At 41.6% G+C, this 15,264-nt stretch overlaps 1 protein-coding gene across 1 annotated transcript in view; it reads right to left on the bottom strand.

The window, feature by feature from the left end:
- Positions 1–337: 337 nt before the first annotated feature.
- The window catches only part of FANCC (FA complementation group C), a 265,605-nt gene continuing 250,678 nt past the window's right edge, over positions 338–15,264 (bottom strand). The window contains exon 17 of the mRNA XM_029920949.1: positions 338–1,122. Coding sequence (XP_029776809.1) covers positions 898–1,122 — 225 coding nt within the window. The 3' untranslated portion in view covers positions 338–897. The remainder of the gene's footprint in view (positions 1,123–15,264) is intronic.

Raw genomic sequence — 15,264 nt, 5'->3', positions numbered from 1 at the left:
CTCCCTCTCCCTCTCTCTCTGCCCCTCCCCTGCTCACTCACTCACTCTCAGAATAAACCTAAAAAAAAAAAAATAAAAAAAAGGAAAGTGAGGTCTTGGGATGCTTTTAGTCCATGTAAGAAAAAAAAGAAATTTGAAAGGGGAAAAATTTTTAACCGATGTGAAATAAATATTGGTGTTACCTATTCTTTATTAGAAATTTCTAATTCCCACCTTAGTTAACTAAACAACTGAAATATAATCTCTTCTTCCCAACATATCCTATATTCTCCTGTCAGCCCTCTCTGAGGCAATGTGAGCTCCCTTAGTGGAAGTGTTTAGCAAATAGAAAGCAAAATGAGTTAGCATTGGAACTGGCTTTATTTCAGTGCTAAGCAGTGCTGTCTCCACAGCATGGCTGGCTTGAGGGCCACCACTGAGGAGTGGCCCTGTCACTACCACTTGCTACTGGGCCTGATGGCCTCTGCTTCCCCTTGGAGGTGCCCAACAGACTCCTCACGGAAGAATTTCTTAGGGAAGCAAGTGAGGGTGGCTTGATCTCAAAGCCCCATGGATTAAAAGAAACACCAATCACAGTAGCCTGACTTCTGAAAAAAGAAATTTGTGAAAAAGGACTAAGTTACTTGTAAATTGATCAGTGGTTCATGACCAATTTCTTGGTCCAAAGACTTTGAACCACTCAAGTAATAGTTGCATATCTTCATTTGACATGAGGAAAAAAGGAAAGTGTCCTCTGATTCAAGGCTTTTCTCCAGTAATTCTCTGACAGCTGAGCTGAGCAGGTAGCGAATGCTCAAGGCACAATCTAGTCAAGAACTGATAAACTGGACTGAGTTTGTCTTCTCACTTCATAAAATATGTACTCGCTGCTCCTGGCAAGAGGTCTACGGCTCATCCTCACCACGAAGAACTCGTTTCGTCACGGGGCCCCAGGGAGCCTGCTGCATGCACAGCAGCTCCACGTGCAGCGGGCCGGGGCTGGACGTGCGCGCGCAGCTCAGCGAGGAGTTCTCGGGCCAGTTTTCTCGGCCTAGGGGCTTCCAGGCAGAGGTGATCCCATCTGTACAAGGTCTGGTCAAGAAAGCCGGCAATCTCGTGGCCTATCTCATCAGTGGAGGCCATCTGCAATGAGTACAGAGGAGAAAGAAACTAAAACACTTACTAGACAGATTCATCTCTTTGTCCAGTGGACCAGCTGCATTCTGGTTAGCTTTGAATGACTCTTGTTTTGTTTTCAAGGTGATTAGCAAAGCCACTCTGTTCTCAGAGGTTGGCCATCCAGGGAGCAGAGTCATTTCCTAATGATCACCCTTTTCTGACAGAATGGCCCCAGACTCACAAAGGCTACAAATAAGCCCCACATTTCCTGGAATGCCAGTCACAAGCTGTGCAAGTATTTGCTGTGGGGAAGCAGAGGCAAGCCTTGCTGCAGCCCACCTGTCTGCAAAAGGCTCACACGAATATGAGAACTGGAAAGTGCTGAAAGGAAAATGCCACCTGTTTTCACACAAACAACTTTATAAATGGCATTCTTGGGCTAGCAACCCGGGCCCACTTTCTTTTTAATAGACATCTGAGGTTTTAACACCTGATCCTCAAGGGAAGCAAGAAACACAGGAATTGTTAGTTCTGCTAAGTACAGCCTCAAGACATTCTTCATTGATGGTGCCTGCAAGCATTTTCCTAAGAATTTCAGCTCAGCAAAAAGAGAAGGGTGAGAATCTCACAACTGAATTGTGTTGAGTTTGCTGTGATTTTTTTTAGACACAAGTACAGTAAGAAGCCCTGATTTTGAGAGTAACCTATGTACTCATTTTGTGTGTGGCAGTTTATGTAGACCACTCAGTCAATATTTGATTAGCCCTAGCAGCCAAGGTCAGCTTCCTCTCCATCATCACAGTGGGCCTTCTGGTAGGGTGACCGACTGCCCTTGGACTACTGCACGGCTCTGGAGACTCAATCCAGGGCCACCACCTCTGACTGGCAGTTAAGGCAGAAAGGAAGCACAGGGTACCATGGGGCATATCTTGACAGCATAAGCTCTCTTCAATCCCAGGTGGGAGGGGCTCTGTTGGGGTATGGGGGGCAGGCCACCAGCCTAGGTGGGGCTCACTGTGGCTCTTGGTTTCCATATTACCATTGCATGGTTTTGACTCAGAAACCCAGATGCTGTGGGTAACCTCGTCAGACAGTCTGTCTTTGTGGATGAAACTGCATGAGCCTCCGTGAGACACCTTAAAAGAGTTAATGTACATCCTGGACCACAAGTGCAGAGAGATTGCCATTGATCCCAGGGTCTCCACTGGGCTGGTACAGCCATGACAGCTGACTGTGGAGGCCACCCATTTGGATTCGCGTCATCTTTATGAGGCAGCTCAACCTCCACACTGTTCTACTCATGGTCTCTAGTCACACGAGCCCACCTCCCTGCAGCTGAACTAGACAACCTTTATTGTTGGCTGAGGTTAAGTTCGTCTGAGTTCAACAACTACAGAACTTAACTCCGCATTTCAGATGCTAGCTAACTTTTTACCTGTGACTGCTGTGGTCCAGCAACAAAGATGGAGGAGAAGGAGAGAGAAACATGAGCTCAGGGCAGGACAGGAGGCAGAGAGAGGGAGCCTTAGGGGCAGGAGGAAACCGAAAACTACCTGAGCCACTTGTGCCTCATCCTGGTCAAAGAGTTGCAGAGAAAGGGAGCATGTGAAGATGGCAAACAAGTGAGTGGGGCAAGAAACGTAGGAGCCAGAAGAGCAGAACACCATACAAGAAGAGGCAGGGCTTCTGAGGAACAAGTTCAGTGGAAATTCTCAGAAGCCCAAGGCAGGCATGAGCTTATCGCTGGGGCTTGTGCAGGAGCCAAAGGAACAGTTCGTAGGGAGTGTCCTGTGGCAGAGGCTGGGGTGCAGGAACATATGCACTCAAGAGACAGGGCTCAGACATGCAGCCCCCTCTGTCCACAGCACTGAGTGCATGCAGCTCCCCAAAGCTGGTGCTGGCAGAAGTGGGATAAGACCAGAACACAGGCCGAGGAGCTGCCCTGCTAGGGCCTGAGTTCACATCACAGCTGGGTCAGGGCTGGAGTAATCAGGGCAGTTGGAAGAGAAAAGCCGTCCTACCAAAGCCAACACGTCTACCATCTGGCCACTGCCTGCTCCTGGCCAACTGACCTGGCCCAGGGCTCCTTCCAGGGTGCTCCCAGAGAGAGGAACTGATGAGATGGGGAGTTGAGGAGAAACCCATGAGAAGCTGGCACCGTGTGGAGGACTCCTGCCCACCATCCTGTTTGTAGCTGCATTAGCCAGGCTGCCTTCAACCTGGGGCATGGGGCCACTGCAGGAAGCCTTCCAGTTAAGAAGTCTGGTATGTTACTAAAATAGTTTCAAGACACCTGCAAGGACAATGTCCAGGAGGCTCTTTAGGCCATGATGCGCTCCAAGGTGCCCAGACAGCTGGCACCTGCTAAGAGGCCAATGTGTAAAGAGGAACATTGGTGCTTTTCCTTCAATGAATTTCTTTGAAGCTGAACTGACTTATGATACTTTATGAGGATGCACTGGGGTTTTCAAACTTCCCCGAGCCTCAGGCACAGGTCTACAGCTGGACTGTTTTGTGGGAATGCGCTGCAAACTCTGAATTTGTGACAGACTCTAGCTCCTTATTCACGGCAGCTTCTCTGTAGGAGAGACTTAAGGGTGGACCATTCTGAACGTGACTGTTTCCCCAAAATGGGTGGATGTGCAACAGGAATAACTGGGTGTCTCTGAGGAGCATTCTCTGGGCCACTCTCTTCCTCTCACACCCCATGGGCAGCGCCAGGCCTGCCATCATCTCCCTGGCCTATGAAGCCAGGCAAACTCCAGCAGGACCTGCTGCTCCATTTCCAAAGTAACAGAACAGGAGACCAGAAGAACAGGAGTTCCCTGGGAAGAAGGAGGGCACAGGCTCCGGGAGGAAGGGCTTGAGTCCTAGCTACCAGGCTTGAGAAGGCTCCTTCACGGCTGTGCCTCTATCACAGGTACTGAGGGCAAGAGCAGGAGGTCAGAGATCAGGTGACAAAAAATGCCACCATGATTTCATGATTTCATGATTCAAAAGTGCCTCCTGTCAACTTATAATGTTGAAAAATAATTAGGTGAAAAACTAGTATTTTAGTTTCAGTTTTACATCAGAGTGATTCAATATTTTTATATACTATGAAATGTGATATCTACTTACCATCTGTCATCATACAGAGTTATGACAATAGTATTGACTATATTTCCTATGCAATACAAGACATCCTCATGGACTTTGTTTTTATTCATTTGTTTTTTAGATTCCACATATAAGTGAAGTTGTATGATATTTGTCTTTCTCTGTGTGACATATTTCACTTAGCATTATACCCTCTAGGTCTACCCAGTTGTCACAAATGGCAAGATCTCATTCTTTTCTATGGCTGAATAATATTCCATTGTGTATATATATCACTTCTTACCCCCCTCCCCCTGCCCACCACCATTTATTCCACGCTTACTGTTAACTTGACAGTCGATTCCAAGTGTAACCTCTTCATGTAGAAGGTCTATCAGCCGAAGTGGAAGGAACACCGATAGTGTGCTGTCTTGGATTTGGAGCAAAAAGTGTGCAGCTTTTACAGTGTAGGATCTTTTACTACTGGCATATTGGAGGAAGTACTATTCCCAAGCCAGGCATCATTGGAGTTATTGGTGGAATTCCAGTCATCATTTCAAGAGCAGGATAAAAGTCAGGCAAAACTGGTTGTCTGGTGATTCCCAGTGGTGCCACTCCAAGATTATTCATTGCTGTGGCCCATGCAGTTGGATCAGACATAGCATCATTGCAGTGGAATCCACATTCAGAGTTCTATTACTATCAGCTGCAGTGTCTAGTTCATAGACCCACAGCCAAATAAAATCTCTTTGCATTGTGTAACTGCACCTTGGAGTTAGCTCTCCAGTCATTTCTGTCGAAGGAAGACAGTGGTCCAAAGCTGGGTGAAACATCAGACCTCTGGAACATATCAGGACCAAAGGAGCATTTGTTCTCTTTCTTTTCTTGCTTGACTCCCCTCCATTCTCAATGAGGCCTTCTGTGACCAGAGGGCCACTGGCACTACCAAACTGCAGGGGTTCATTGTTGTTGGTGGGTCAAAGGGCAGCTGGTGCAATCTCAAGGTCACACAGCTAGGAAGTAGTGGAGCTAGAATCCAAATCCAAGCAGTCTGGGTCCAGAGTACACATGCTTAATCACAGCACACCGCACTTCTTTGTGTTCTCCAAGAAATGATCTCAAATCAGGTTCCCCTCCAGCTCCCTGGTTACTCCTTACACGGCCGCGGAAAACTGGGCCCGTGTGACAGCTTTTGAGAGTGTAGTGCCCTCCAGCGCCCAACGCCAGGCAACTGTCTTCTCTATATCACTTCTTTATCCATTCATCTATTCATGGAGTCTTAGGTTATTTTGATTTCTTGGCTATTATATATAATGAATGCTGCAATAAAAATAGGGGAGCATGTATCTTTTCAAATTAGTGTTTTTGTTTTCTTTAGGTAAATAACCAGTAATGGAATTACTGGATTGTACACCAATTCTATTTTGAAAAATTTGAGGAAATTTCATAGTGTTTTCCAAAGTGGATGCACCAATCTACATTCCCACCAACAGTGCACAAGGGTTCCTTTTTTTCCACATCCTCACCAACACTTATTTTTCTTGTCTTTAAGTATAGCCATTCAGACAAGGTGTGAGGTGATATCTCATTGTGATTTGGATTCGTATTTCCCTGATGATTAGGGATATTGAGCATCTCCTCATGTCTGTTGGCCATCCGTGTGTCTTCTTTGGAATAATGTCTATTCAGGTCCTCTACCCATTTTAATTGGATAATTTGCATTTTTGGTGTTGACTTGCATAAGTTCTTTATATACTGTGGATATTAGCCTTTTTTCAGATATCATTTGCAAATATCCTCTTTCACTTAGATTACCTTTTCATTTTGTTAACGGTTTCCTTCACTATGAAAGCTTTTTATTTTGGTATAATCCCACTATCTATCTTTGCTTTTGTTTCCCTTGCCTGAGGAGACATATCTAAAAAAATGTTGCTAAGACTAATGTCAAAGGGATTACAAAACCTATGTTTTCTTCTGGGAGTTTTATGGTTGTAGGTCTCATATTTAAGTCTTTGATCCATTCTATTTTTGTGTATGGTGTAAGACGGTGGTACAGTTTCATTCTTTTCCATGTAGCTGTCCAGTTTTCCCAGCACTATTTAGTGAAGAGACTGTCTTTTCCCCATTGTAGATTCTTGCCTCCTTTGTCATGGATTAGTTGAACATGTAGTATGGGTTTATTTCTGGGATCTCTGCTCTGGTCCAATTATCTATGTGTCTAACTTTGAGCCAGTACCATAGTGTTTTACTATATAGCTTTGTAGTATATCTTGAAATCTGGGACTGCGATATTGCTGGCTTTGTTCTTTCTCAAGATTACTTTGGCTATTCAGTGTCTTTTGTGGTTCCATATAAATTTTCAATTCGTTTGTTGTAGTTCTGTGAAAAATACTATTGGTAATTTGATAGGAATAGCACTGAATCTACCGACTGCTTTGGGGAATATGGACATGAATTCTTCCGGTCCATGAGCATGGTATATCATTCAGTTTGTGTCATCTTCAATTTCTTTCATCAAAGTAGTAAGGTTAGATTGTTTGAGATCTTTCATTAATGAAAGTAGTTTACAGAGTATAGTCTTTGAATTTCTTGGTTAAGTTTATTCTTAGGTATTTAATCTTTTTGGTGCAACTGTAAATGGAGTTGTCTTTTTTTTCTTTCTGCTACTTTCTTGTTAGTATATAGAAATGCAAAAGATTTCTGCATATTAATTTTGTATCCTGCAACTTTATGGAATTAATTTATTCTTTTTTTAATTTTAATTTTTTTACTTTTAAAAAATATTTATTTTTGAGAGAGCACAAGCAGGGGAGAGGGACAGAGAGAGAAAGGGAGACAGAGGGAGGGGCAGAGGATCCAAAACAGGCTCTGTGTTGACAACAGACAACCTGATGCAGGGCTCAAACTCACAAACCATGAGATCATGACCTACGTTGAAGTCAGATGCTTAACAGACTGTACCACCTAGGTGCCCCTCATTTATTAATTCTAATGGTTTTGCTCCTGGAGTCCATGGTTTTCTATGTATAGCATCATGTTATGTGCAAATTGTGACAGTTTACTTTTTCCTTACCAATATGGATGTATTTTATTTCTTTTTCTTGTCTGACTGCTATAGATAGGACTTCCAGTACTATGCTGAATAAAACTGCCAACAGTAGATGTCCTTGTTTTGTTCCCAGTCTTAGAGGAAAAGCTCTTAATTTAACTTTCTCCACTGAGTATGATATTAGTTGTGGATTTGTCATATATGGTCTTTATTCAGATACCTTCCATTTAAGCCTATTCTGTTGAGAGTTTTTTATCATAAATGTGTATTTAATTTTGTCACGTGTTTTTTCTGCAAACATTAAAATGACTATGAGTATTATGCTTCATTTTGTTAATGTGGCATATCACGTTGACCTTCTTTGGTTCATCTTGTTTGAAACTCTCTGTGCTTCCTTAACCTGGATGTGTTTCTTTCCCCACATTAGGGAAATTTTCAACAATTATTTCTTCAGGTAAGTTTTCTACCCCTTTCTCTCTTTTTCTGTTTGTTCACTTGATGTTGTCCAAGACAGCCCTAAACCTCATTTAAAAAAAAAGTCTTTCTTCTGTTCATTTTGGGTGTTGTTCCATTACCCTGACTTCCAGTTCACTGATCTATTCTTCTAATCTGCTGTTGATTTCCTCTAGTGTATTTTTCACTTCAGTTGTTGTATTTTTCATTGATTCATTCTATTTAAGTTTATTTATTTATTTTTGAAAGAGAGCACAAGCAGGGGAGGGGCAGAGAGAGAGAGAGGGAGGGAGAGAGAAAGGAATCCCAAGCAGGCTCCGCAACGTCAGCATGGAGCCCTATGTGAGCTCAAACCCATGAACCATGAGATCATGACCTGAGCTAAAGCCAAGAGTAGGACACTTAACTGAGTCACTCAGGTGCCTCGGATTCATTCTTTTTTTAAAAATTTTTTTTTTTTAATTTCTGTCTTTGTTAAAGTTCTCAGTAAATTCACTGAATTTTCTCTTTGTTCTGGTGAGTATCTTTGGGATCATTACTTTGACCTCTTTATCAGGTAGACTGGTAATCTCCATTTTATTTAGTTTTTTTCCTGAGTTTTGTGCTTGCTATTTTTGTTTGGAGCATATTCTTCCATCTCTTCATTTTGCCTTTGTTTTGATGAATTCAGTGAAACAGTTACTTCTCCTCAACCTGAAAAAATGGTCATCTTCTGTGTAGACGATGTGTGCTTGGTGACTTTGGCCAGGTGATTAGATCTGTGTCTAGGTCAGTTGGAGTCTCGAGATACTCAATACCAGGGGCTCCTGATGGGGCAGCAAAGACCAAGGTAGGGATAGGCTGGGAGGGCCCAAGGGTGCCCTGCTCTGGGGGTATCTTAGCAAATTGTCTGGAGCCAAAGTGGTGCTGACCTGCATGTGCGTCACCTTGGTGAGATGGCAGGAGCTACACTGAATGCTGACCAGGGGTACCCTTGTCTGCACTGTGCTGAGGCCACCTTGGTAGGAAGATTTGGGTTAGTACGGGCTAGGGACCCAGGCTCACTGAGGTGATAGGTTGGCTGGGGCACTGGGCCCTGCTTCCATCCATGCTCCCAAGGTGAAGGGGGAGTGTAAACCATGGCACTGGCCAAGCCCTTTGGTCCAGAGATAGTTCCAGCAGACCCCCTCCCCCCAAACACACACAACTAGCAGAATTCTAGAGCTGGAGCATTTATATTCTGATTGCTCTTTTAAACCACAGGTTTCCCACCCCTCCATTTCACAGGGTGTCTGGGGGCTGTGTGGGCTAGAGGCATGGGGCTTGCTGAGGTGGCAGGCTGGCTATGGACAGTCTATGCTGAGGTGGCAGACACTGGCCAGTCTATGCTACGAAGATGAAGGGAGAATGTAAATCATGGTGCTCACCAGCCCCTCAAATCCAGAGAATTCCAATAGCTCCCCTACCATCTGGCAGGGGTCTAGGGCTGATTCCTCTATATTTTAGTTAGCCTTTTAAACCATGACATTTTCCCTGTGCCCCGGGGCAGATGGATCTATTTGTGGTGCTGAGGGACCCTCTCCACTATAGTTTGCAGTGTGTGTTCCCTTTGTTACCATGTGTCCGTCTCTCTTGCCGTTCTTTATGTGGCCTGTCTTTTGTTGTGCAGAAGCTCTTCAGTCAGCGTTCAGTTTTTCAGGAGGAATTGCTCTATAAATAGGCATAGCTTTGGTGTGTTTGTGGAATAGGTGTCTTCCTACACTGCCGTCTTGCACCAGAATTTATGACTTACTTATAACTGGAAGTTTGTATCTCTAAATCCCCTTCATCCACCTTGCCCCCCACCCCCTAACTACCATTCTGGTAACTATCAGTTTGTTCTCTGTATCTTTGAGTCTGTTTCCATTTTGTTTTTCTTATTCACTTGTTTTTTTTCCCCCTAAATAGTTAAAGACATTTTATCTATCTATCTATCTATCTATCTATCTATCTATCTATCTATCTATCTATCAGTAAGATTTGTTCAGGGCTTGAACTCATGACCCTGAGATCAAGAGTCACATGCTCTGCCAGGTGAGCCATTCAGGTGCCCATTTTGTTTTTTAGATTCCACATATAAGTGAAATCACCTGGTACTTATCTCTTTTATTTATTATTATTTTTTAATCTTTCTCTTTATTTCATTTAGCACAATACCCTCAAGGTCTATCCATGTGGTTGCAAATGGCAAGATTTCATTTTTTTTTCAGCTGAGTAATAACAGTCCATATACATACCATATATAACCTTTTTATCTATTTATCTATTAACAGACATTTAAGTTGCTTCCATAAATAATGCCACAATGAACATAGGAGTGCGTATTATCTCTTCAAATAGGTGTTTTCATTTTCTTCACATAAATACCTAGACGTAGAATTCCTAGATTGCACGGTAGTTGTATTTTTAATTTTTTGAGCGACTTCCATATTGCTTTCTATAGTGACTGCACCAATTTACATTCTCACCTACAGGATATATAAAGTTCTCTTTCTCCACATCCCTATCAACTCTTACTTTTTCTCCTTTTGATAACAGCCTATCTGATAGGTGTGAGGTGATATCCCATTGTGGTTTTGATTTGCATTTCCCTGTGGGTTAGTGATGATGAGCATCTTTTCAAGTGTATCTTGGCCATCTGTATTTCTTTAGAAAAATGTCTGTTTAAGTCTTCTGCCCAATTCTAATAATTTTTTTTAAGTTGTGAACGTTCTTTATATATTTTGGGTATTAACTCCTTAGCAGATGTATGATTTGCAAATATCTTCTCCCATCTGGTACACGACCTTCTCATTTTGTTGATGTTTCCCTCACTATGAAAAGGTTTTGGTTTGACGTAATCCCATTTGTTTTATTTTAGCTTTTATTGCCCTTGCCTGAGGAAACTGGCCCAAAAAAATACCACTAAGACTGATGTCAAAGAGCTTACTGCCTATGTTTTTTCTTTTAGGAGTTATATGGTTTTAGGTCTTACAGTCAAGTCTTTAATCCATTTTTAATTTATTTTTATATGGTATAAAATAGTGGTCCAGTATTCCCAACACCATTGAGTGTCTTTGCCTCATTGAATATTCTTGCATCCATTTTTGTAGATTAACTAACTGTATATATGTAGATTTATTTCTGGACTCTCTACTCCATTGATCTATATGTCTGTTTTGTGCCAGTTCCATATTATTTTGATTACTATAGCTTTGTAGTATAGTTTGAAATCAGGGCATGTGGTACCTTCAGTTTTGCTCTTTCTCAAAACTGCTTTGGCTATTTGGGATCTTTTATGGTTCCATACAAAATTTAGGATTCTTTGCTCTAGTTCTGTTAAAAATGCCACTGGTCTTGCTGAGCTTATGAAATAATTAGGCCAGGGTTGTTAAGAATGGACTCGTTCCACCAATGCTTTAGTTTCGATTTGGCTATTTCTGTTAATGGAGGTTTTTTAGAGAGAAAAACTGTTTCAGCAATGCACTCCTGTAAATGTAGTTCTAGTTCTGAGTATTTTTAAATATTTGTTGTTGGATCTCAGGCTTGTTAGTCTGTGAGGATAATATTTAAAATGGGGGTCACGCCTTTCCAAAAGACTTAAAGGTGGAATTCACAGATATGCAACTAAACAAAAAGTTCAGCCCCTATTAAAGTTCCAGGTATCTCTCTGGAGTTAAGTGGACCGACTCAGAAAAAACCATCAACCTGGTGAGGCGATCCAGATCCAGTCGATCAGCTTGAACTGATCTTCAAAAAGACTCTTGACTCCAGGGATCTCCAGCCCTGCTCCAGCCACACCCCGGAAGCTAGCTGTGGTGCACGGCAGAAGCCTGAGGAATCATTGGTCCAGTAAAATAAACTGTCCTGTCTCTTTGCCATCGGACTGGCAAATGTTGCCCCAGAAAGCTGGGGAAACAGCAAAAGTTCCTGATAGGATGTTCTGTCAGTATTAATTGCCTCTGATCTGGGCATGAGATTTCAACACGGCAGAAGGTAAGGGGAGCCTATGCCTCTACCGCCAGACTCTAATGGGGGGTCCTCAGGTGGCCACTAGATGGCCCACCAATTTGGCTAAGATTAGTAATGTAGGAAAAAATCATAAAGGCATATTGCACTTATACGCCCAAGGATCCTGAACAAATTGGCTGTCATTCCTGCTTTTGTAAACCAGACAGCGCCAGATATTAGAAACCCTAAAAGAGACCCTTACCAAATTAACCATGGAGACTGGTGGAAATTGGCTAAATTCTCCTTCCCTATGCCCTTTATAGGGTAAAAAATTCCCCTTACACCAAAGAGGACTATGCTACGCTTTAGGGGAACAATGTTACTTCTATGCCGATAGCTCAGGAATTGTACAGGATAGTCTGGCTGTGGTTCATAGCATTTATCAAAGAGTATGTAAATACTATTCTGTTAATGGTCTTAGGAGCATGTAGCCTTAAATCAGAACAATGGTAACTCAGCTGACCCAGGATTGGGTCAGTTACAAGACAGAGGGGGGAATGTACGGGTGCAGGTCTGAAACTGACTCCATGAAACAACAGAAGGGCACACATTGCCCAAGGCAGAAGGGACCACCCTTGTAACACCCAATCAGGAAAGGCTAGCTAACACTCTTAACATTTCTAAGGGCAGGCCTAAAGATGGAGGCTAAGACTAGTCACGCCCTACGTGAGGGTCCTGGGCCCACTCTGTGATTGGTCAGTACTCTAAATGTTGTGATTGGGTCCCGCCAAAAGTAACAAATACTCCAGACAATGTGAATGGTTAAACCTGCTGTCAATAATATTGTATAATAATGATTGGATCACTGTACCTATGTCACAATTTCCTGTAACTCCCCCTTCCCAAACTCATAAAAGCCCTGCCCCACCTTTGTTCGGGGCTCTCAGCATGGATCCGCTGCGTTGGTAAAGTCTGTGAGCCCGAGCTTAGGCTTGGCCAGCCTAAGCCCGTAATAAAACCGCCCTTTGCTTTTGCATGCATGAAAAAAAAATGCCACTGGTATTTTGATGGGAACTGTAATGAATCTGCAGATTGCTTTGGGTAATAACTGTAATAATATTAATTTTTACAATCAATGAACATGGAATATCTTTACATTTATTTGTGTTGTCTTCAATTTCTTTCATCATTATCTTATAGTTTGCAGAGTACGGGCCTTTAATCTCTTTGGTCAAATTTATTCCCATGTATTTTATTCTTTTTGATGCAATTGTAAATGGGACTGTTCACTTTTTGATCTTTCATTATTAGTGTGTAGAAATGTAACTGATTTCTGTATGATAATTTTGTATCCTGTGACTTTACTGAATTCGTTTATTAGTTCTAATAGTTTTTTAGTGTAGTCTTTAGGTTTCCTAAATATAGTATCATGTCATTTGCAAATAGTGACTGTTTTATTTCTTCCTTACCGATATGAATGCCTTTTCTTTTTCTTGTCTGATTGCTATGGGTAGGGCCTCCATACCATATGGAATAAAAGTGGTGAGAATAGGCATCCTTGCCTTGCTCCTGATCTTAGAGGAAAAGGTTTCGTCCTTTTTCATCACTGAGTGCGATATTAGCTTTGGGTTTGTCAATATATGGCCCCTATTATGTTGAGGTACATTCCTTCTAGACCTACTTTGGTGAAAATTTTTATAATAAATGGATATTTAAATTTTTTCAGATGTTTTTCCTACATCTATTGAGATGATCATATGAATTTTATGATTTTTTATGCCCTATATTATTGAATTTTGTTGAGGATTTCTGTACCTATGTTTATTGGGCATATTGGCCTGTAGTTCTCATTTTTACGGTGTCCTTATCTGGTTTTGTTATAAAGGTAGCATTGGCCTCACAGAATAAGTCTGAAAGCATTCTTTCCTCTTGAACTTTTTGGAATATTTTGAGAAGGAGTTATTAACTTTTCTTTTTTAATTATTTGGTGGAATTCACCTTGTCTGGAGTTTTTAAATTACTGGTTCAATTTCATTAATTGTTATCAGTCTACACAGATTTTCTATTTCTTCATGATTCAGTCTTGGATGGTGGTTTGTTTCTAGGAATTTATCCATTTTTTCAAGGTTTTCCAATTTGTTGGCACCGAATTGTTTGTAGTAATCTCTTATATTTCTGCGGTGTCAGCTGTAACTTCTCTTTGATTTTATTTGAGCTTTCTCTGTTTTTATCTTGATTAGTCTGACTGGAGGTTTATTGATTTTTAACTTTTCAAATAACCAGGTTTTGGTTTCACTCGTCTTTTCTATTGTTTTGGTTTTTTTGTTTGTATATTTGCTTTTTTTGTCTCTCATTTATTCTGTTCTGATCTTTATTATTCCCTTACTTCTATTAACTTTGGACTTTGCTTTTCTTCTTTTTATAGTCCCTTTAGATATAAAGGTATAAAATTAGGTTATTTAGGATTTCCTATATCATGAGGTAGGCCTGTATTGCTATGAACTTCCCTCTTACAACTGCTTTTGCTGTGTGTCATAAATTTTGGAAAGTTGTTTCCATTTTCATTTGTCTCATAGTATTTCATTTGTTTCCGGTGACAAAAATGTCTCTAACACTTTCATGATTCAAAAGTGCCTGCTGTTGACTTTTTGAGATAGCTTTTAATTTTAGAACAGTTTGACTTATAGTTTACTGAAAAAAATAATACAGAGAGATCCCATATCTCCCACATCTGGTTTTCCATTAACATCTTAAATTTGTATAGTACATCTGTCATAATTAATAATATGGATACATTTTAGTAACCAAAGGCCAGACTTTTTCTGATCTCCCCAGTTTCCCCCTAATGTCCTTTTTTTATTCCAGGATAACATCTAAGATACTACATTATATTTAGTTGTCATGTCTCCTTATGCTCCTCTTGGCTTTGACAGTTTCTAACACTTTCCTTTTTATGATGGCCTGGACAGTTCTGAGGAGGGCTGCATAGGTAATTTGTTGAATGTACCTTAAATGGGGCTTGTCAATTGTTTTTCTTATTATTATACTGGGATTATAAAAGTTTGGGGGAGGAAGTTCACAGAAATGCCATTTTTTATCACATTATATTGAGTACCTATGGTCAACATGTCTTTTTAAATTTTTTTTTTAAAGCTTTTTATTTATTTTTGAGAGACAGAGAGAGACAGCTAGAGCAGGGGAGGGTCAGAGAGAGAGGGAGATACAGAATCTGAAACAGGCTCCAGGCTCTGAGCTAGCTGTCAGCACAGAGCCCGACACGGGGCTCGAACCCACGAACTCTGAGATCTGACCTGAGCCGAAGCCGGATGCTTAACTGACTGAGCCACCCAGGCGCCTCAACATGTCTTTTGACTGTACATGTTGACCTTGATCACTTGGCTGAGGCAGTGGCTAAAGAGGGACTATTAAAACTTATAGCTGGCCAGAGGTAGTGTTTGATATCAAGGTCTATGGACACATGGACATTTATTTAGTTCTCAGCCTTCTGCATGAGAGACAGGACAAACAGGCTGGCTGCTGTGGCCTGCCTGCTCCATGCTGACTGTTCTACCAGGACTAAGGAGAACCTTCTGGGTGCTGGTTTCTGATGTTCTTGGTAGTCCTACTTATCTCTGGGA

The sequence above is a fragment of the Suricata suricatta genome, chromosome 13 (assembly GCF_006229205.1).
Source record: "Suricata suricatta isolate VVHF042 chromosome 13, meerkat_22Aug2017_6uvM2_HiC, whole genome shotgun sequence".
NCBI classification, from domain to species: Eukaryota; Metazoa; Chordata; class Mammalia; order Carnivora; family Herpestidae; genus Suricata; species Suricata suricatta.
This window is presented reverse-complemented; position numbering and strand designations above follow the sequence as displayed.